This window comes from Mytilus edulis, chromosome 11, assembly GCF_963676685.1.
Source record: "Mytilus edulis chromosome 11, xbMytEdul2.2, whole genome shotgun sequence".
NCBI classification, from domain to species: domain Eukaryota; kingdom Metazoa; phylum Mollusca; class Bivalvia; order Mytilida; family Mytilidae; genus Mytilus; species Mytilus edulis.
The window spans coordinates 18,091,483-18,115,258 of record NC_092354.1 but is presented as its reverse complement, the minus strand read 5'-3'; the positions used below and the strand labels follow the sequence as shown (position 1 = coordinate 18,115,258).

General features: G+C 32.1%; 1 protein-coding gene across 2 annotated transcripts; it reads right to left on the bottom strand.

Annotated features, from left to right (window-relative positions):
- Positions 1-11,357: 11,357 nt before the first annotated feature.
- Positions 11,358-21,772, bottom strand: LOC139495261 (lithostathine-2-like). Of its 2 annotated transcripts, XM_071283536.1 has the most exons (5): positions 21,535-21,769; positions 19,835-19,891; positions 14,597-14,694; positions 13,235-13,324; positions 11,358-11,738 (listed from the first exon to the last, which is right to left on the bottom strand). In XM_071283536.1, the coding sequence occupies exons 1-5, from the start codon at positions 21,584-21,586 to the stop codon at positions 11,517-11,519; spliced, it is 519 nt and encodes a 172-aa protein (XP_071139637.1). In that variant the 5' UTR covers positions 21,587-21,769; the 3' UTR covers positions 11,358-11,516. The 2 variants fall into 2 exon arrangements, with proteins under 2 accessions (XP_071139637.1, XP_071139639.1); XM_071283538.1 differs by lacking the exon at positions 13,235-13,324 and having other exon boundaries at positions 21,535-21,772.
- Positions 21,773-23,776: the final 2,004 nt, after the last annotated feature.

The window sequence follows — 23,776 nt, the reverse complement described above, 5'->3', positions numbered from 1 at the left end:
TCGATATATACATATCAATTACTTTTTTGAGTACACTGATTATGCAAAGGAGTTAACATAGCTGTAATTCTTTTAATTAATGGACTACAGTAGGGGTTTAGTATACCATGCCGGGGGTCACAATACCATGGCTAAGTAAAATTTCCAAAAATATTATCTTGTATGGTAATTGCATACCAACTACTGATTGGAGTATCATTGATATGTAAAGGAGTAAGAAAGCTAGATTTTTTTTCAATTGAAGGTGTATAATGGACAAGGGCAATATACCAAGGCCCGATGGGTAGGGGGTTTAATATCATGGCTATGTAAGATTTTACCAAACATATTTTTAATAAGTTGTATACATATCAACTTCGTACTGGCGTATTGTTGCTATGAACAAGATTTAGAATAGGTGGACATTTTGAAATTGGAGGCTGAAGTAGTGGTTTATTTTACCATGGCATTTGTTAGTCTTGTATGTTTTTTTTTAATTTTATTTGATATATATGTTTTGGAGTTTAGTGTGAAGTCTATTTTCATTGAACTAGTACACAATTTTATTAAGGGGTCAGCTGAGAAAAACCTCTGGATGCATGCTTTTCTGGCTGCGTTTTAGACACATTGGTGGCCTTCGGCTATTGTCTGCTCTTTGGTTGGTTTGTTGTCACTTTGACATATTTCCCATTTCAATTCTCAATTTGAACGTCTAAGTGGGGTATAATTACTATGTAAAGGAACTAAAATAGCTTTGACCCTCCACATTTTTCCATGATATATTGAACCCCCTATTGTACACCTCAAATTTCAAAAATCATATCTTTTTAAATTGTTGATGTGGTAACTAGTATTTGTTTTGTATTCAACATGTTGGAAAATTGTGTTTAGCCATTTTTATCATGTTTATAGGCCATGGTCTTTTGACCTACCTGCCATAGTAAATTTAAGTCCCTTATCTTTTATACATCTCCAAATAAAAAAAATATATATTATAAATAAAGGCAACAGTAGTATACCGCTGTTCAAAACTCATAAATCCATGGACAAAAAACAAAATCGGGGTAACAAACCAAAACCGAGCGAAACGCATTAAATATAAGAGGAGAACAACGCAACACACACAGAAACAGACCAATCATCAGACAAAACACCACGAGAATAACAAATGTAACATGAAAACCAAATACATGAATTTGGGATAGACAAGTACCGTGCCACGTCTTATCTCAATATCTCAAAAATAAGAGAAAACACAAACGACTCAACGTTAAAATGCAACACAAAGAGAAAAGAACAATATTATAACAATGACCATCTTCCTGACTTGGTACAGGACACTTTTAAAGGGGAATAAAAGTGGTGGGTTGAACCTGGTTTTAAGGCATGCCAAACCTCGCACTTTAATGGCAAAGTTAAATATAACATTGAAATGACAACATAATATTACAGGACTACAATACAAATAAATAGGAGAACATATTAGACACAGAAAAACATGATTAATAGATAACAAAAAGCATCAGGTTTAAAATTCAATACGCCAAAAACGCGCCTTGCCCACACAAGACTCACCAGTGACGCCCAGATATAAAAGATCGAAAGTGAAAAAAGTACAAAGTTGTACAGCACTGAAGATCAAAAGTTGAAAAGGTTTCGCAAAATACGGCATTGTTTTTATGTCCGGGATAAGAACATTCTTATTATATAGAACAATTCATGCTATTGCAAACAGTAAATTTTATCAAATGAATATGAAAGAGATATACACAAAGAAACTAAAGTATTAACTAATTACAGAAAACTAAACCTGAATACATAACGCCTAGATATAAAAGATCGAACGTGAAAAAGGTACAAAGTTGTACAGCACTGAAGATCAAAAGTTGAAAAGGTTTTGACAAATACGGCATTGTTTTTATGCACGGGATAAGAACATCCTTATTATATAGAATACTTAATGCTATTGCAAACAGTAAATTTTAACAAATGAATATGAAAGAGATATACATAATGAAACTGAAATATTAACTAATTACAGAAAACTAAACCCAAGTTTATCACAAAATAGACACACATCCGAATCAGTCCAAGCGTCAACGTAATTAAAAAAATTGTGACGTCACATACGATGGCGAAAAGGCAGACACGTTATGCCACATTTGAATTTATGAAATTTAGAAACAGCATGACGTCACATATGAAAAACTATCATTCAAAAATGAGATAGAATTAGGATTGATTTAGAACTAAATACTGATAATTCATTTAAACAAAATGCATATTGCAATACTTATTAAACTACACATCAAAGTGGTACCAGTATAATATATTGAACCCCCTATTGTACACCTCAAATTTCAAAAATCATGTATTCAACATGTTGGAAAATTGTGTTTAGCCATTTTTATCATGTTTATAGGTCATGGTCTTTTAACCTACCTGCCATAGTAAATTTAAGTCCCTTATCTTTTATACATCTCCAAATAAAAAAAATATATATTTCAAACTACACATCAAAGTGGTACCACTATAATATATTGAACCCCCTATTGTACACCTCAAATTTCAAAAATCATATCTTTTTAAATTGTTGATGTGGTAACTAGTATTTGTTTTGTATTCAACATGTTGGAAAATTGTGTTTAGCCATTTTTATCATGTTTATAGGCCATGGTCTTTTGACCTACCTGCCATAGTAAATTTAAGTCCCTTATCTTTTATACATCTCCAAATAAAACAAATATATATTTCAAACTACAAATCAAAGTGGTACCAGTATAATATATTGAACCCCCTATTGTACACCTCAAATTTCAAAAATCATGTATTCAACATGTTGGAAAATTGTGTTTAGCCATTTTTATCATGTTTATAGGCCATGGTCTTTTGACCTACCTGCCATAGTAAATTTAAGTCCCTTATCTTTTATACATCTCCAAATAAAAAAAATACATATTTCAAACTACACATCAAAGTGGTACCACTATAATATATTGAACCCCCTACCCCTATTGTACACCTTAAATTTCAAAAAGCATATCTTTTTAAATTGTTGATGTGGTAACTAGTATTTGTTTTGTATTCAACATGTTGGAAAATTGTGTTTAGCCATTTTTATCATGTTTATAGGCCATGGTCTTTTGACTTTCCTGCCATAGTAAATTTAAGTCCCTTATCTTTTATACATCTCCAAATAAAAAAAATATATATTTCAAACTACACATCAAAGTGGTACCACTATAATATATTGAACCCCCTATTGTACACCTCAAATTTCAAAAATCATATCTTTTTAAATTGTTGATGTGGTAACTCCAAATAAGAAGAACATATATATTTCAAACTACACATCAAAGTGGTACCACTATAATATATTGAACCCCCTATTGTACACCTCAAATTTCAAAAGTCATGTATTCAACATGTTGGAAAATTGTGTTTAGCCATTTTTATCATGTTTATAGGCCATGGTCTTTTGACCTACCTGCCATAGTAAATTTAAGTCCCTTATCTTTTATACATCTCCAAATAAAAAAAATATATATTTCAAACTACACATCAAAGTGGTACCACTATAATATATTGAACCCCCTATTGTACACCTCAAATTTCAAAAATCATATCTTTTTAAATTGTTGATGTGGTAACTAGTATTTGTTTTGTATTCAACATGTTGGAAAATTGTGTTTAGCCATTTTTATCATGTTTATAGGCCATGGTCTTTTGACCTACCTGCCATAGTAAATTTAAGTCCCTTATCTTTTATACATTTCCAAATAAAAAATATATATATTTCAAACTACACATCAAAGTGGTACCAGTATAATAGATATATGGTACATATAAAGTATATTGGATAGATTGTTTGACTATTTAACTAAGCTATGGTAATTTGAACCCTCACCCTTTTTACAATGGAAAATTTCCTTTATTTGTTAGGATTTCAATTAATAAATAAAGGCAACAGTAGTATACCGCTGTTCAAAACTCATAAATCCATGGACAAAAAACAAAATCGGGGTAACAAACTAAAACCGAGGGAAACGCATTAAATATAAGAGGAGAACAACGACATAACACTAAAATGTAACACACATAGACAAAATCCCACGAGAATTACAAATATAACATACATATATAACATCAAAACCAAATACATAAATTTGGGATAGACAAGTACCGTGACACGTCTTATCGCAATGTGAATTTACACTCAAAAATAAGAGAAAACAAACGGCATAACGTTATAATGTAATACACACAGAAACGAACTAAAATATAACAATGGCCATATTCCTGACTTGGTACAGGGCATTTTTAAAGGAAAAAATGGTGGGTTGAACCTGGTTTTGTGGCATGCCAAACCTAGCACTTTTATGGCCATGTGAAATATAACATCAAAATGACAACACAGGACTACAATATAAATAAATTGGAGAACACAATTGACAAAGAATCACACGAACAACAGCCAACAAAAGGCAACAAGTTCAAAATTTTAATACGCCAGAAGTGTATTTTGTCCACACAAGACATACGTGTGACGCCCAGATAAAAAAGTTTGAAAGGCGAAACGAGTACAAAGTTGAACAGCATCGAGGACCAAAAGATCAAAAAGGTTGTGCCAAAAACGGCAAGGGTTTTCTGTTAGTTACCAGAAAATCCCTATAAGATTCTTACCATGTCGGTATTTTTACTCATGGATCAAAATTTCAGGGGGTTCAAAATACCAGTTAGTGTAAACATATTTTATTGATTTCATTCATGTTAAGCAATGTACACAACTTGTCATTTACATATTCATGCAAGTGTATAATTAATATGATCCAGAAACAAGCTGTTAGCTTATACTAATCCGTTTCCTAATTCATATAAGAACATTTCATATTGTTATACTCAAGGAGTAGAATGTAAAAAATAACAATGTTTCACTAGATGGAAAACAAACTAAACATATAATAAGGGTTTTGAACACAAATTAAGAGAGAGAGAAAAATGAAATATCGGAAATACAATAATAAAGTGTATGCTTCTGAACGAACACAATTATTTTGATTTTGCCATTTGATTAGGGACTTTCCGTTTTGAATTTTTCTCGGAGTTCTGTATTTTTGTAATTTTACTTTTTAAGATATAGATATAACTTGTTGAACAAGATGTTTGCTACTGAGTATGAATGTGTGAACTGCCATGAATATTTCAATGCTTTGTTCGTAGTTGAGTTCGATGGAACCCCGTAAGCAAAATTTCTTACGACAAGATATTCATGTTATAAGAATGCTGTTCATGCATGATGTGAAATCGGGGACAGTGCAACAAGTAATGTGCTGTTGTTTCTATAGCACCACATAAACAAGAATAATGTGAAAAGGGTGATATTTGTAATCTTTGTTATTTTAGACCTACATATGCAATATGTTTGTTTTGTCCACACATTGTTGTCAATAATATGAAATTGTATGGGACTTTCATACATATGAGGGGTTAGCTAGCTATAAAACCAGATTAAATCGACCATTTTCTACATAAGGAAATGCCTGTACCAAGTCAGGAACATGACAGTTGTTTCCATTCGTTTGATGTGTTTGCGCTTTTGATAAGGGACTTTCCGTTTTGACCTAGGAGTTTGTATTTTTTATATTTTACTATATGCAATATTTCATGTAAATCCAATCATAAATTTGAATAATTACAGCATTGATATTTGAACCACTAAAAATGTATCCACTACTGTATAATCTTGCGTAAGGAGTATGCATGTCATGCAGATAAAATCTCAATTTTTAACTCTAATATCTAGATAAATGAATCTGTTTCAACTTGTACCCGTATTAATGGCAAATAGTATACATGTTGCCGCAACAAGATATATGCAGTTTAGGAACATACTAATTGAGTTCTGGATATGGCATGTCAGTAACGGTTAGTAGTCCTTTGTTGATTTATGTATCATTGTCATTTTGCTTAGTTTCTTTTGTTGCCTGTTTTTGACATCTGACTCGGACTTCTTTCAAACTGAGTTTTTGCTAGAGGTATAAGGGAGAATTGAAATCTCACAAAACATGGTTCACCCCACCTCAAAGTCAGAAGCCTCTGGCCTTTGTTAGACTTGTATGGGTTTTTTTCAATTTTATTTCATTCATATTTTTTTAAGTTAAGTGCGACGTCCATTTTCACTGAACTAGTACACATTTTAATTAGGGGTGAGCTGAGGGCCGCCTCCGGATGCGGGATTTTCTTGCTGCGTTGAAGACCGCATGTGGCCTTCGGCTGTTTTCTGTTCTTTGGTCGGGTTGTTATCTCTTTAACATGTTCCCTATTTCCATTCTCAGTTTTATGTTTAAAAAAGTTAGTGGAATACGGTCCGTTTGTCCTATTTACTATAAATAACAGACACGGGTAACAACATTGTGAACAGAACTTTTGTTAATATTAAATCGATTCACATTACTCTTCCTAGTTTTTTGATTTGCAAGATATCACAATATCACAAGAACTGGATTGTTTTACAGAAGTAGTTGATTTACCACGATATTAATTTGGTAGGTTCGAGTTCTATTACACAAAATCCAAGAAAATCACAAAAGTTCTTCTCTCTAGTTGAAAATGTGTTTTGAAATTTGTGCATGAATATGTATTAAAGGGAACCACGTTTTCATGATAAGCTTGTAGTGTGCTCAACTTTTTATAAAAACATTCATTATTGAAAGATGTAGAACTAGAAGCGTCCTAGAAACGGAATACATTTTATTATTGAATAACTAGTTTAAATTTGTTGTCTTCTATAATACAAATTTTTATTTTTTTGCAAAGCTATCTGTTTTAATTAAGTTAATTTTTTGTTTTAGTTTTTTTTTGGTTAATCCGTTTTATTTTGTGTTGAAACGTGTTTTTTTAGTTTTACTCTTAACCAGGTTATTGGTTGAATTCAACCTTAAACATGTTGAAAGAAAATAAAACACGCCTTTAAATATATAGCATGTATTGTATATATATTATTTCTGAGAAAAAAATAGATCTTCTAAGACGTAACGTTCACTCATGATATTTCACATATTTATATAATCCATTCCCATCAAGCAAACTAAACCTTAAATTTAAATGTGAAAAAAACTGAGACGCCTCTGAACATATAAATCAGATAAAATGTACACCGAAGCCGATCAAGGTCTGCTTCATCAGCACGACAGATAAAATGGAATCTTCCTATGAAGCTTCTATACGTATCGACCAGCTAATGAAATAACGGCATCGCAAGTGGAATGTTCCTCCAACGTATCCGATGTAACCCAAAGACAGAATTCTCCCATTTTAATTTAATCAAAACACCGGTTCAGAATTAAAAGATACTAATAAGGTCTGTCCACTTTTCGTGGAAAGACCTTTTGTTTTTCTTCAGACTAATTTTTTTTTCTTCTGCCGTCTTTGATGTTTTGTTTTGTTTTACAACATATCGAATGGATGTTTAGACAATGATGTTGTACAGTAATGGGGGTTTCAAAACTCACCCTGTGTGACCGAACACTTTTTCTTATAGGAGTTATCTCCCCGCGTCCACCTTTTCTTGTTATCGCTATATCTCTAAAACGGTAAAAGATTTAAATAAACTGTTTTCACCAAATTGTTCGTCTACTCTTAAGAATGATTTGATTAATTTTGACTGGAGTGATCGGAAAACATCTTATGGGAGTTATTTCCCTTTGAAAATTTAAGATAGGCGATATGTTGGATAAATTCATACGGTATAAGTCGTAGAGGCCTACAGTCTTTTCATATAAAGTCCTTGGTCCATTTGAAGGAAATTGAGGTCAAAGTCAAAGGTCAAGGTCATGCTATTGAATTTTGCTTGTTATCGTTATTCAAAAGAAACTGTTACAGTTAATGATATAATGAGTTTGCCAAATAACTGTTTACAATAAGGCACAACTTCAACCTATTTCAGTTAAAGTGTTTTGGTTAACCCTTATAGGAATTTTCTCCCCTTATGTATTTGAAATCATTATTTTTCCACAACCATACATTCAAGTGATTGACCTCGGGTCTTCCGATTTGAGTTCACTGACCTATTACCGGACTGGTGTGGTTGTATTCAGAATATGTAACGAGACAAGCTTTGACATTGTGTACGGGACTGGTGTGGTTATATTTAGAATATGTAACGAGACAAGCTTATTCCAGGCATAGATTACCTTAGCCGTATTTGGCACAACTTTTTGGAATATTGGATCCTCAATGCTCTTCAACTTTGTACATGTTTGGCTTTATCAATATTTCGATTTGAGCGTCACTGATGAGTCTTACGTAGACGAAACGCGCGTCTGGCGTACTAGATTATAATCCTGGTACTTTTGATAACTATTTGACATTGTGTTCGGGAGTGATGTGATTGTATTTAGAATATGTAACGAGACAAGCTTTTACAGTGTATACGGGACTTGTAGGGTTGAATTAGTATAACTATGTAACGGGACAAGCTTTGACAATTTATACGGGACTGGTAGGGTTGTATTTAGAATATGTAACGAGGCAATCTTTGACAATGTATACGGGAATGGTAGGGTTGTATTTAGAATATGTAACGAGACAAGCTTTGGAATCGTGTACGGGACTGGTGGTATTAAGAATATGAAACGAGACAAGCTTTCACAATGTGTACGGGACTGGTGAGGTTGTATTAAGAATATGAAACGAGACAAGCTTTGACAATGTATACCGGACTGGTGGGGTTGTATTTAGAATGTGTAACGAAAAAAACTTCATTCTTATGTTGTACTGCTATACCCACAGGCACTTGCTTCGGTCAATATGGTGTTTACTATCTATACCCGTACGAAAAAAACACAAAATAGCTAACGGAAATTTTCAATGTGTTCGCTTAGACCAATATTTTATTACTTTCCCTTGTCCCTCTTACGAATAAACATACACCAGTCTGTCGGTAATTGATTTATCTTTATACTAAAAACAACTTTCACGTACCTTGAGAATACCCCCCAAACAGAATAACACACTTGAGATGAGAATTATTGACCTTTTTCAAGACCATTGAATTTGTACTTCCAAAACTTCCGGTTTACTTAGGAAGTAAATAAAACTGCGCAATCCCATTGGTCACATTTTTCTGGTTTCTGGTAACTAGTATAAATAAACAGGTAACCTGATGAATTTGACCAATCAGATTGCACCGTTATATTAACTTCCTAAGACAAACGCTGACATTGTGTACGGGACTGGTGTTGTATCTGTAAAGTCCTAATTTTCTTGTATCAGTATGGAAGATTATATCAGTTAAAATTTGATTACACTTATTCATAATTATTTGTTATGGAAATAAAAAAAATACCGCAAGAAAATTATAAACCGTTACTTTGAACAATCATTCAATTTATTTTATTTATCTTATCTTCAGTCAACCGAATTAAGATTAAAAATACTTTAAAATTAAGATGAGCAGGAGCCGTGTGAAAGAATCTGTCCTAGGACTAAAACATGTCTTGTGATGGTCTTAGGATAAGACTTAGTGCTAAGTGAGGTTAACGAACGTAATCCTAAAGTAAGGATATATAGATGGGTGTCTTAGGAAAATAAAAGTTACAATATTCTTAAACGAAATAAAAATAACAAATATGGCACAAACTCAATAATAAAATACTAATACAATATTAAACTATTATAATGTATTAGAAATCAAACTAATTAATGAAAAAAAAAATTCAATATTACTTATGGTGTAGCATTTTACTATTTTCATTGGATATTATGATCACGTGTTTCAAGGGATATTTTTCGTATCTGTAGTCGGGTCTTTTTCCGTATATTGACGCTGTTTCTATTCATATGTATATAAAAAAATCTTGCTAAATTTAGATTTATGACGTCATGACGTCACACATACAATGTAACAACAACAGATTGTGTTCCTTCCTCTTTTGTGATTAAACCATACATTATGTTGTCCCTTTCTTGTTTTGAAGGTTTTTTTTGTCATTAGATACTCTTGTAATCCTACTATAAGTACTCATTTAGCTCATAGATGGAAATCGTACTCTGACTTTTTTTCATCTGTGTCCTTCGGTCGATGAATATTTTAAGCACAAACAATTCACTATGTATCTTCATTTTTCTATATTGTGTCAGGACTAACTTTTTAGTATTTTTTTTTTATTCAATGTCATAGATTTCTTTTTAAGAACACAAACTAAAGAAGGTGTACAGTTGAGGCTGTCTCTTCGGTATATATTTCTTGAGCTAGATCGAATTTTCTTATACTTCGTCAAAATGAAGATTTAACTATGGTTTTTTTTTCTTCAAAAATATAATTAAAGTATTCGTTACGTTCTATTTTGCAAGCTATGAGTCGTTGAAAATTGCTTAAAATTGGTTAGATTGTTCATGAAAAGCACATTCGTGTTCATAAAAAGAAATCTATGATATTGAATTTTAAAATAAATTTGAGAAGATAGGTCTTATAATATGTTTTAAGATAATAAAAAGAAAAATGGTGTCATCGACCTTGTTTTCTTGCTAGAAGTAAACATTAAAAAAAATTATCAGTCCAGTATATTTTTTTGATAAAAGAGTTATCTTCCCTTACATGACTTAGTTAAAAAGAAAAATCTAAAAAACTCAAAATTTGATATTTGTTTGAATATTTTGAATAATACAATTTAAGAAATAATTCTTTCATGCCATGCTCTATGATCATTTTAACATGGCTAGGCATTATATTTGTTAATATCTTAATACCGAGCGTGAGCGAGGTATTAAATGTTTACAAATATAATGCCTACCCATGTTAAAATCAGCATAGAGCATGGCATGATAGAATTATTTCGATTCTAATAGGAATATTATGAACTTTTGTACTTCGAAGCGGACCTATAGTAAACGCTCGAAATGTCGCCATTTTGATTTCATGAACAAAAACGATATAGAAAAATCAACAGTTTATCAATAAAAAATGAACAGAAACATTTAAACTTACTTTTAGAATGTTTTTATTTAATTTCCTAGAGAGCAACACCAACAAAAATGTCAATTTTGATCTCTGGCGTTGTTCAAAATTCATTTGACGTTTTATTTTCAATTATGACGTCAATCACGTGTTCTATTCGAATTAGAACACGGCTTTGTACACAAAGCTAAAGAAGAACGTCATATTAGAATAACCATTTAATTATAAGTTTTCTTTAAATGAATTAACAGTCTAACCAATAAATTGCAAATTATGTATCCTAATTTGCAGATTTGGGAAAAATACCTAGACCGATTGTGGACTGCGATTGTACAGTCCAAGATGGCGCTATACCATGAATTTACCTTAACACATACATTTTTTGTTTGGCCATATCTGTTTTAAGAATATAAATAAATAATAATATAATAATATCTTTTATTTCCAATCAAGTGTACATTGTATTCTATACATTGTAATAACATCGTTTGAATCCTTAGGCCTACAAACATGTATGTTCGTGACTTGTAGATAATCTAAAGTACACTGTATTCTAATAACAAAGTTTGAATCCCTAAGTCTATGTTCTTGACTTACAAATATAGTTGTATTTATTTCCACATGGCTGATCATCCATCATTGCACCTTGTGTTTGGACTGCTATGCATTCTCCTTTAAGAGCCCCGTCAGGTTGTCCTTCGGCCCAATTAGGGGCCTGAAATGGGTACTTAAACGGGTCAACACCCCAAGTCCATTGGTAGTTGTCTTTATGTCCAGATGTCCAGTAAAAAGGAGTAGATATCTTTAATTGAAGAAAATAGGCATCATCTATGTTCTGATGTTACATTATTGTTTCAGATAAGGGTGAATTGTTTGTACCTGTCCTAAGTCAGGAATCTGATGTTCAGTAGTTGTTGTTTATTGACGTTGTTCATAAGTGTTTCTCATTTCTCGTGTTTTATATAGATAAGACCTTTGGTTTTTCTAGTTTGAATGGTTTTACCCTAGTAATTTTAGGGGCCCCTTATAGCTTGCTGTTTATAGGGTTACTTGGACACCCATAAGGGGCCCCATCCACGACAGTCTGTTTTGTTATACGTACCTGATTGCTATTAACATATCTTTTAAACTCTCTAGATTCCCAACTGATATTGCAGAATCACTTGGAAAAAAACAAATCAACGAGGGGCCTCATTTACAACATTTTTTATTTATCATGATATGGACTAACAACTGTGTAAAAATTTGGGAGTTCCATCGAAAATGGAAATAAGCGCCGAGCGGGACAACCCTGTCTTCAAGACATTTTCTTGTTGCCATCAGTCTATAGATCGTGTGCAGCTAGCAAGCAAGCTAACCCAAGATATTACCTTTGCCTACACACTCATTGAAATCGGCTGTAATCCACCGACTATATATAGATATAGGAAGATGTGGTGTGAGTGCCAATGAGACAACTCTCCATACAAATAACAATTTAAAAAGTAAACCATTATAGGTTAAAGTACGGCCTTCAACACGGAGCCTTGGCTCACACCGAACAACAAGCTATAAAGGGCCAAAAAATTACTAGTGTAAAACCATTCAAACGGAAAAACCAACGGTCTAATCTATATAAACAAAACGAGAAACGAGAAACACGTATATATTACATAAACAAACGACAACTACTGTACATCAGATTCCTGACTTAGGACAGGTGCAAATTTTACTCAAGATATAAAAGAAACAGACTAAGCCGGCATGGAAAATTAGTATTGATCAAATGATTTGTTTTATTATACTTCACGTTAAAATGCCATATTTTGATTGGCTAATCCGAGGGGTTTTAATTTACTCTATCACATGGCTGAGAGGGTGACATTTTTTTCCTCGTCAAGACCAATCAAAAATCGACAATTTATAGAAAAATGAATCGAATTTACATCAAGTAATTAAATACAAAGCTTTAGTTCTACGTTTTTTGCTTAGAACTTTTTTTTTTTTTGACTGTCAAAATAAAAAAAAAACATATTGCTTAACTGTTGCTGTTTTTTATAATACCTGTAACGTTGATATGTAAGTGACGTAATAGAAAGTACTCCTGAAAAACAATTAATCTGTAAAAGACAATAATGATAGGACATTCAGTATAATAAATTAAATAACACATAGTTGAGAGGGTGGTTGAGCAGATTGATACCCCTCGAAAAAGTATTGTCAACCTTGGCTTCGCCGCGGTTGACAATGTTTTCTCGGGGTGACAATCTGCTCTATCACCCTCTCAGTTATGTGTTATTTATATATTTTTATACGTACCTGATTGCTTTTAACATATTTTTTAAACTCTCTAGATTCATAAGAATCAGAAGGGAAAAACAACATCCCGTTCTTTTGTGTGCATGCTGCCTAAAATGAAAATAAACTATGAATTTGATAACAATCGAACTTTTTTTAACTGGAGATATCATTTTGAAAATTCTCAACTCATACTTCGACTTTGCACAAACTATGAACTAAGCAATATAATTCACCGTTTCAGACTTTATTGCATTCTAGGTAATATTTTCAAAAGTTTACACCAACATCTCGGATAAGAGCTCTACAGAGTTTATTTGTTGAATTGTTTTTGCATAATCAACTTTAAATACATCGTTTATGCTTATGTTTTATGTATGATATTTGGTGGGAAATGTCATATTAAAAGTTAAATTCACATTTTAGATTTATGTCATTCCACAGCTATTATTGTAACAATTATGAAAATCATTGTAATAAATTGCTTTTGGTCTTCATTGAGCCTTTAATTGGAATAAAAATATCTTATCTTATCTTATCTTATTAATGAAAATTCAACCACTGACGTAATGTTATTTTCGTTTGGATGTACGAACAGTAAATTTACCCACTAACTTTTGAAACGACCATTGAGAATAGAAATGGGGAATGTCACCAATGGCGTATTTTTTTGCATTTAAATGAACATTTGTGCTGTAACATATAAATTTCATAGCAGTTACTATAAGTAGTATTTTGTAAATGACTTTCTGGAGAGATTATCTTATAAATCTGATTTTTTTAATAATCATTTTAATGTATCAGATCAAATTAAATATAAATAGAAGTCATTGTCACAAGTTCAATTCCTTATAATAACATTAGATGTACAGATCTGTATGTTTCATTGTAATACGTTATTCTAATTGGCTAACTGCACATTTCGCGTTTTTCCTTGATTACATTACACAATAAAATGCATTCATTATGACACAAGGTTCCCAATAAAGTGCACAGGTAAATTAAAAAAAAGCTTTATAGAAATCGTGTTTTCGTGATCCTAGCTTAAAAATGTAATTATAAGTTAAGTATTGAATGCTTCTTTTTGTAACTTCAAAGGGTGGTAAAAGCGTTAACCGTGCGCACATTTTTAGAATGAAGTACTTCGGTCAACGCTTTTACACTCCAATGGAGTTACAAAATGAAGTATTCAATTTTTAAATATTCTAATTATAAACTCTATTTTTTAAGAGTTAATAAATAATCCTGAAAAAAAATGATGACTTCGCGGTAACATGACACATTAATATATGTTCGCTGATATACAAGTGACCTTTAGCCAATCAGAAGACATGTTACATCCAAAATTTAATTATTCACATATGAAATCACTAACATACATACCGTGGCTTTAGTTTGTGATTTGACATCCCCAACGGCAGAAATATAGTAACAATACTTTAGTTTACCAGAACCTTTACTTATCCAGCCTTGTCTGCATGCTGAAACAGAAAAACAAAATGGATCTTAATTTAAGCACACGTACCCCTCTTGTTTTTGAATTTGTCAGGTAGTCGAAATCCTCTGGTTTTTCCAAATTTATTTTCGCCGCTAAGCACTGCTTTTCTTTTCGTAATTTTATTACAAATATGTATATGTCGTGTACATGTTATTATTTTGTACAGGTTATTACTTGTACAAAAACTTTGTAAGAGTAATTAAGTGTATGGTGCCATCATACACGTTATTACTTGTACAAATACAATTGTAAAGTAATTACTCGTACAATTTCTAATGAGAAAATGATAATAACTTGTCCAAATCATTATTCTACCTTGGCCTATTTGATGTTCCCAACAAATCGTTTTACTTTAAAGAAACAATTGATGACTAAAACCTAAAGGTATGAACTTTCAACATGTTTCTACTTTTTGTATAACAAATATATGAGCAAAACCTCAAAAAAGTCAAAACTAAAGTCATCGTGTATCATCAGTACAGCGGATATAGGTACTAACCAAGCGGGCGTTAACGATTTTTGCCTTATACGGTAACAAAAATCTTCGTTTTGTTCGCATAATATCAATGTGTACTTCAATCTTAACATAATTGTTGTTTCAAAAAATGATTTGATCGTAGGTTGATGATTAGAGATGTCTCATAAGTTTATTACTAAAACATGTGCAAATACTTGTCAAAGAAGTTGGTGATCGTCTCATTTGATATAATTCTACATTCATTGCATATCTTTTCTGATAGAAGGCCACTGTGTGTTTGTAATAAGTATAGCTGCTTCGATAATTGGCATTGATATCTTTCATACATATCTTATTTTTCGATATTTTATTCCAAAAAGAAGTGTGTACGGTGTTAATACTCGTTTATTATCCAAAATGTTTCAAGGAATGAGTAATCACAGGTAGGTTTCTGATTGGTAACTATGACTTTTGCCCAGTATTAGCTTTCTTTCAGATAAAACATGTAAATGTCTCGAAAACTGTATCGAAATTGAAAGTTGGTGTTGACATTAAGAACTATTTGCACATGTACAAGTTAATTGTTTTTATTAAAATATCAAAGTTGTTTTATAAATAGGAAAAAACCGATGCGAAAATTATTTAGGAGCAGGAATTTTAAATGTTGAGATACATGTATGTTCACTGAATGTTGATAAAACAAAACAAAGATTTTCGTTATCGTGTAAGGTCAAAATCGACCATGCCTGCTTCTTTAGTACCTATATCCGGTGTATTGATGATACACAGTGAAAGTGTAAAAATGGAAAACAGTGTAGCAAATAATGTCATGATGACATAATTAACTTGACGAAACTCTTCTAATTATTCGATATTCACATGTTAAAATACATGAGAGAATATTTGTAATTTAAAGGAAGTCAAATTAAGTTACAAAAAGACAGCACTTCAGAGATATGTCTTACGGCAATCTGGTATTTTGAATGTAGCAAAAATTGAAAAACTCATTCGCAAAGGAGACGGAATTATGTATAATGGTACTGTTAGTGGTGAACTCTACCCATTGCTTAAAACAGCAAATTCTAAAAGATGATTAAAAGTTTTGGAAATTGAAGACAATGTTATAATACCAGTGCAAAGAGTAGACAGAGGTCCGATGGACTGTACACAGCTACTTTTGCATAGGTACTTTTTTTGTACTATTTCTGTACTGAAAATCTGTAGTACTGGAAATTTACTTTTAATATTTAGTACAATTTCTCTACTTTAGAATTATTGTAATATTTAGGTACTTGTATTTTCCAGTACTTGATTTGTACTTAAAATATTGGTACAAAAAAATACCAAAAATGATCACAATATTCCAGGTTTGAACATCATAACTTTAAGAGAATTGAAAAAGACAAACTTTCAAAATGCTGAAAATGTAACCGTGCAATCAAAAATCTGTAGTACTTAAATTTCAAGTACAAATCAAGTACTGTAAAATACAGGTACCTATTATATTACAATAACTCTTAAGTAACAAAATAGTACTGAATATTAAAAGTAGACTTCCAGTACTACATATTTTTGGTACAGAAATAGTACCTATGCAAAAGTAGCTGTGTAGACATATCAAAGAAGTTTTGCTGAATATTGCCGAAAATAAATACAAAATAGGGGGGCAATTGTCACTTTGCACCATTAGTCCGTATGTAGCAACACGCTGTTTAGCTAAATTTGCTAAAAAAAAGTCATGTTAGCTTATGGTGTTACATTGCGTCCGTCGTTTGTCTGTATTCTTCTAACATTTAAAAAATAATACTCATACATGTTCAAAGTTGGAAAAAAAATGAAGAAAAAAAAACAAACTCAATATAGATTGATAATAAAAAAAAATTTACGCCAAACGATAAGAAAAAATAACCAAACAAAGAAATAAGTAAAAAAAAACAAAGAAACAAATGACAAAAATAATCCAGACTTACAAACCAAAAAAAGGAGTTTTTGAAGGCAAAGTAATTTTTCGAAAAAAAAACAAATATAACTCAAAGATATTGTGTTGTACAAGTTATTATCTTTTTCTCCACAGAAATTGTACAAGTAATTACTGGTACAAATATATGGTACAAATATATTTGTACTAGTCATAACTTGTATGATTGCATCATACAAGTAATTACTCTTACAAAGTTTTTGTACAAGTAATAACCTGTACAAAATAATAAAATGTAAACGACATATATATCATATTGTTCAAATAGATATATAGGAGGATGTAGTGTGAGTGTCAATGAGACAACTCTCCATCCAAATAACAATTTATAAAAGTAAACCATTATAGGTCAATGTACGGCCATCAACACGGAGCCTTGGCTCACACCGAACAAAAAGTTATAAAGGGTCCCAAAATTACTAGTTAAGTGTAAAACTATTCAAACGGGAAAACCAACGCTCTAATCTATATAAAAAACGAAAAACGAGAAACACGTATAAATTACATAAACAAACGACAACTACTGTACATCAGATTCCTGACTTAGGACAGGTGCAAACATTTTTGTAAATTCCACATTTGTAAATCCTTAAAAAAAAAAGAATAAGAGTGGTGCCAATGTTAAATGTATGAAAAGTCTAGAGAGAATTATTTCTTGCCGAATTTTCAATTACCTATATTCCGAAAACAAGGACAGGAACACTTATTTTTTTTCTGGTTTTTAAGTTTCTTTTTTTATATATATACAGTATTTACTACTAATTTATAACAGTCTTATAAAAGCTTGGTTTTTTTTTAAACATAGTAGCGAACATCCTTGTATATGGTAAAAAGAGTTATAAAGATTAAGATAGTAAAATGTTTTACAAGCTTAAATTGTTACATGTACAGTATATCGCATTGCATTAAACACTATATATATAAATGTGAGGAAAATACAATAGTGTATGGTTTAACATCAGCAAAACTTTTAAGTGTTTGCTGAAGAAGTTTTACTTGAAGTCTTCAAATGACGAAAAATAGTGAAAAAAAATATAATTCGTGTTGTTGAATCGCCCAACGTTTTATAGTCTAGCTTTGACTTTCACCCACAATAAAACTAGAAAATCTAAGAACTGTGTGCTAATCTTTATACATAATTTTGTCTTTAAATGTCAATAATTACATTAGATGTATGTTTCATTATAATACGTTATTCTGATTGGCTAACTAGCAATCTCTTGATATTCCTTAATCAATTGCATTACACAATGCAACTGTTCATTCATGATGACACGAGGTCCCACAATAAAGTGCACAGGTAAATGAAATAAAAACTTGATAAAAGGCGTGTTTTCATGATCCTATAGGTAAAGATGTAATTATAAGTATTGAATGCCTTTTTTGTAACTTTATAGGGTTGTAAAAGCGTTGACAGGGCGCACATTTTTAGTATGAAGCTTCGATCAACGCTTTTACACCCCAATAAATTTACAAAAAAGAGCATTCAATTCTTAAATAGATATAGGAAGATATTACAGTTGTTTAAGTGCAAATAAGATAAAGGAGCTACCATTTGATTTTTAGGGGGGGGGCTAGGATGAAATTTGAAAAAAATAGGCAGGACAGGAGTTTTGAGTTAAAAAAAAAAAAAGGTAGGATGAGACACTTGCAACAAAAAAAAGTCAGGACGACAATTTAGGTAAAGAAAAGTCAGGATAAACTAAAAAAAAAATGCAGGATCGAACAGAGTGAAAAATAAAAAGGCAGGACAGAGATTACAGCTAAAAAAAAAATGCAGGACAAAATTTTTCATCCTAGCCCCCCCCCCCCCCCCATAAAAATCAAATGGTAGCTCCCTAACAAGACATAATAGTTTAATTCATACCACATTCGAGTATGCAAGTATACATCTTCTGATTTATCTCCCCTTATATATATGACAAAAAATGCAATCAAACAAAACATATTCGTATGATATAAACAATTCAGTATAGCTTACGATATGTTTTGTTTTTTTATCGTACAATTTTTAGTGTAAGAACATCCTAGCCCCCCCCCCCCATAAAAATCAAATGGTAGCTCCCTAACTCTCCATCCAATTCACAATAAACATAAGTACGGTCTTCAATACGGAGCCTTGGCTCACACCGAACAGCAAGCTATAAAGGGCCCAAAAAAATTACAAGTGTAAAACCATTCAAACGGAAAAAACAATGGTCTAATCTATATAAAAAACAAGAAATGAAAAACACTTATGAACCACATAAACGAACGACACAGATTCCTGACTTAGGACAGGTGCAAACAATATCAGCAGGATTAAATGTTTTAATTGGTACCAAAGCTTCTCCCTTATCTAAAGCCTTGAATAACTGCTGCAAACATGATCCTAGTCTGTCTTCTGACATGGATAAAAATAAATGCTTACATTTTCAAAACAGTGTATCTTAAGTTTTAAACAAATTGTTATAAAACTTTAGGCAATGGCAATTTTATTTATTGTGTGTGTGTGTGTGCAGCAGAAACAGTGTTAGTTGTTCTTCATAATTTCTCAAATAATAGAAAAAAACAATTGTTTTCCGTATAAAATATTAAATTAACTAAACTAAACGATAAATGCATAATTCTAACGAGTACTTCTCTTATGGTAAACATTCTCATTGTGTTAAATTATAAATTTCATTGATCGAGGTTAGCTTCACGTACTGACATGTGTGCTGTTGTGACTAACATTAGCATTTTGACGTCCACAGGCACTTGTTTCTGAAAAAAACATAACCATATGATTGTAAGGGCATCAGGGCAGATAAGTACTAACTGATTTTAACCCTTACCCCTTTAAATAAGGTGGTTACATTGTATTATTATAATTATTATATATTATTATATAATCTTTATTGCAAAATTACACCCATAAGCTTACGGGTCAAGCAATACAATCAATCATTTATATACAATATTCATTATTAAAAGGAAAAAAAATGTTGAAAGAACGATTACTCGAACTTCTCTATGTAAATTCCTTTTTGACCGAAGCGGCGGGAAAAAACACTCTGTCACAGATTGTAAAAACGTCTTGTCATTCTATCTTAAAATATATACATAACAAGTGAATTGCAGTGGTTGTTGTCTGTTTATGTAGTTCATAAGTGTTTTAAACTGTTTCTCGTTTCTCGATTTATATAGATGAAAGACACACAACCAAATACCAACAGGTCAACCCAAGGGTTGTGATGTGGTTGTCGTTTGTTGGTGTTGTTTATAGATGTTTCTCGTTTCTTGTTTTTCTTATATAGTTCGAAACATTGGTTTTCCTGTTTGAATGGTTTGACACGAGTCATTTTTTGGGTGCGTTGTACCTTGCTGATCTTTAATTTTTAAAATGTTTATACATTTTGACTTGGATGGAGAATTGTCTCATTGGCAATAATACCACATCTTCTTTTTATTTTAATTCTTAAAAAGTAACCAATGTCGTGTTTGACATCTTCTTTACTTTTATATCGCTTGCTAATTAAAAACATCTTTTACATTTCGGCGCTAAATTTTACAGGAGCTATTCACCCGAACAGGAACATGCCGAACATGCTACAACATACCATGTCAAGAGCAGGTGAATATAAAAACGCTCACAAGGGACAGATTCTAATGTTTCCATATTGCGAAAGGGCACGAAGAGAATTTAATTCCGAGCAAAGGAGTTTTTAAAAAACGAAACTAATTAACTTGAAAACTGAAGACTGAGTAACGAAAGCCCTATTCCGAAAAACAGATAGGCGAGCAGATACTGCTCTACATGTGCCAGCCGTTTCGTGTATCTCTTATATAAGATAAATTACATGGATAATATTACGTTCTAAAAGATTTTTCAACACGAAGTCGTGGATTCAAGCTCGGCGCCTGGTAAATTAAAAGAAAAATCAATTGAAACGGCCTTGAGAACTTCAAGGGTAACTCAACTGTCAAAAACCTTTGTCCATAGCATTCCATGGCTAGCAAATACAGTCCTAACTTAGTAAAGAAAAAAAATGGACAATAATGAAAGCGAACTAAATCATCATTGCTTAACTTATGTTTGAGAGAATGAAAAAAAAATTATGTATATAAGAGACATATTAATAGCATAATTTGATTTATCAGAAAAATATATTATCTTATTGATGAACTATTTTTCAGTTGCGTAGTTAGTATACGAACCTTTCCCCAAAAATACAGTATTTAAATAATTTGGCGCTCTTTGTGCATCTCAAAGAGGCACGGACAATGATCATTCTATAGCATCAGAGTAAAAAAAAACAATGGCCCAAAAGTGGCCCCTGCGTGGCAGTGAACGTAGTAAAAATATAGCCTCAAAATGGCCCTTAAAACATTGCACAATAAAGTTCTTACATATTATTGTTACAAACCTCCAACTAGAACTGCTACAAATCCGACAAATATTGCCCGTAACTTGAGCATCGTGAGTCTTGTTTTATCGCTGCAAAATCATAAAGGACTGTACTTCAAAAAATCCAAATGTGTTGTACAAGATGAATATTTATAGAATAATTAATCGAAGAATTAACCCTTACTATGCCATAGAGCCTATAATTAGGCTTTCTGTGCTCCTTTCAAAATGCCAACGGTCTTTTTTTTTAGGTTTGGCAACGGTTGCATATATATCGCCTGTTCGGTAACAATACATGCAACGTCACAGTTAGGAAAAGGCATATATAGAGAGGCTCTTCATGGGATACATATATACAACTTACAATGCACGAATATTATTGCTAGGTTTGGCCTTAATGACCCCATTTGTCGATCGTCATTCATAAATTCGTTGCCATTTCAGACTAATTCGTATCTTTTGGTTGGTTTGGAACCCGTCACTTTACCTGTTGGGTGAAACATTTCAACCATACATTTGGATACAAATTGTTGTTTGTCTTTCTTAACTCGTGTCGGTCGTATTGTAAATTTCATATAATAGCCCGGCGAATATCTTATTTACAACAAGAAATATGTGAGGTTACGCTAACTAAAAATACGACAGACGAGAATTTTCCATGTCCATTTTTTACTTACAAGTCCCACATCAAATACATGTATATTGCTTTGGATGGAAAATATATTGCTTTGAATCCATCCAATCATTTAATGATCGACATTTAATGGGGAGAATACGGTATCAAAATGTCAAACGCGTACAATTTAACTATAAAATATATATGCCCCACGTCAGGAACCATAAACAAAAGTGCATCGTTTACACTTATTTTATGTTTTTCAACCAAAAAAAAGGTCCAAAAAAATTTCGCCTCGCTACGCTCGGCAAAGTTTTCATACTTCGCCCCCCATTTCCAAAATCATGGATCCGCCCCTGTAGATGGACTGGTTTATTGTGAGCGAATCGGTTATACTCCGCCCAGTCAAGTGAAATAAATCGAGTAATAATTGAGGAATAATCCAGGAACAAAGAACGTGCCTAGACGAAATACCGAGTCTGTAGCATATTTTCAATTAATTTTTAGCATCAGTCTTTTCAAGAAAATAGTTAGTAAAGTAACAAATATGTTGTCGTCTGTGTATGAGGTTCATACGTATTTCTCGTTGTTTTTTTTTTTTTATATTATAAATATAGATTAGACCGTTGGTTTTCCCGCTTGAATGGTTTTACACTAGTAATTTCGGGGCCCTTTATTGCTTGTTGTTCGGTGTGAGCCTAGGATCCGTGTTTCTAACGTTTATACTTGGTCAAACAATAACTGGCAAAAATCAGCTCTGACAGTACATCCGAATGCTGTCAATCTCTGAAAAAAAGATTTAGATTTGTGTTAGGGCTTATCAGTAAATCGAAAAATTGTTAAACCCTCAATCAGCTGAGAAAAAAGTATTTGAAATATCAAACCAAATCAAAACTAAATATCTGTCGCTCGACGTATCAGAACAGGAGCATTTTTTTTTTTTTTTTTGGTATAAAATTATTTATATTATATTCATCACCGTGTAGAACGCCACATGCGGGGGTGTCGGCTATGACGAGGGGTGGCAATTTCGAAGCGAAGAAAAACTATTAAAGTAAGATCAAGTATCGAACATTTCTCTTTTTAGAATGCTTAGTACCATATTATCATGAATATTTTTTAGAATTCTTAGTACCATATTATCATGAATCACTTAGTATCATGAATTGCAATATAGTGTATTGCACGGACGGAACTGAGACATAATCTATTTTCTGCAAGCAGAAGCAGTCGTTTTTAGTGCTCCGTTTTTTCAAACACCTCTCCTTAGTTTTCCGTGTTGCAGATTTTGAGGCTTCATATGCACATTTCTGGGAAAAAACTACTTTAGACGACTTCCCCCCGTATCATTTATATAAAATTGAATTCCTATCATGGAATTCAACAATTACCAGTTTCTTACTTAAAATGCATTGGTTTTAAAAATACAAATAAAGTGTCGCTCGGGGAGTCAGATTTTTCAGTTTCAAGGGGATCCGAAGAGGCTTTTGATTAAAAAAAAAGAAAGAATAGAAGTGCATACAAATCGGTCTTTATTTGACACTTTTTAATTCAAACACATCTACTATGTTATGATAGCACATTACAAACTGAAGGTACTTCATTTTGCCTGTTTTTATGCCTCATTAGTATGCCCCGTTTATGG

What these genes read in the sequence shown, in the direction of transcription:
- LOC139495261 (XM_071283536.1), bottom strand. Translation starts at nt 21,586, where the DNA reads ATGCTCAAGTTACGGGCAATATTTGTCGGATTTGTAGCAGTTCTAGTT. An exon ending in AATCACAAACTAAAGCCACG is followed by an intron (nt 13,325 to 14,596) that starts GTATGTATGTTA and finishes TTTTCATTTTAG; the next exon opens with GCAGCATGCACACAAAAGAA. An exon ending in AATATGTTAAAAGCAATCAG is followed by an intron (nt 11,739 to 13,234) that starts GTACGTATAAAA and finishes CTTCAATTAAAG; the next exon opens with ATATCTACTCCTTTTTACTG.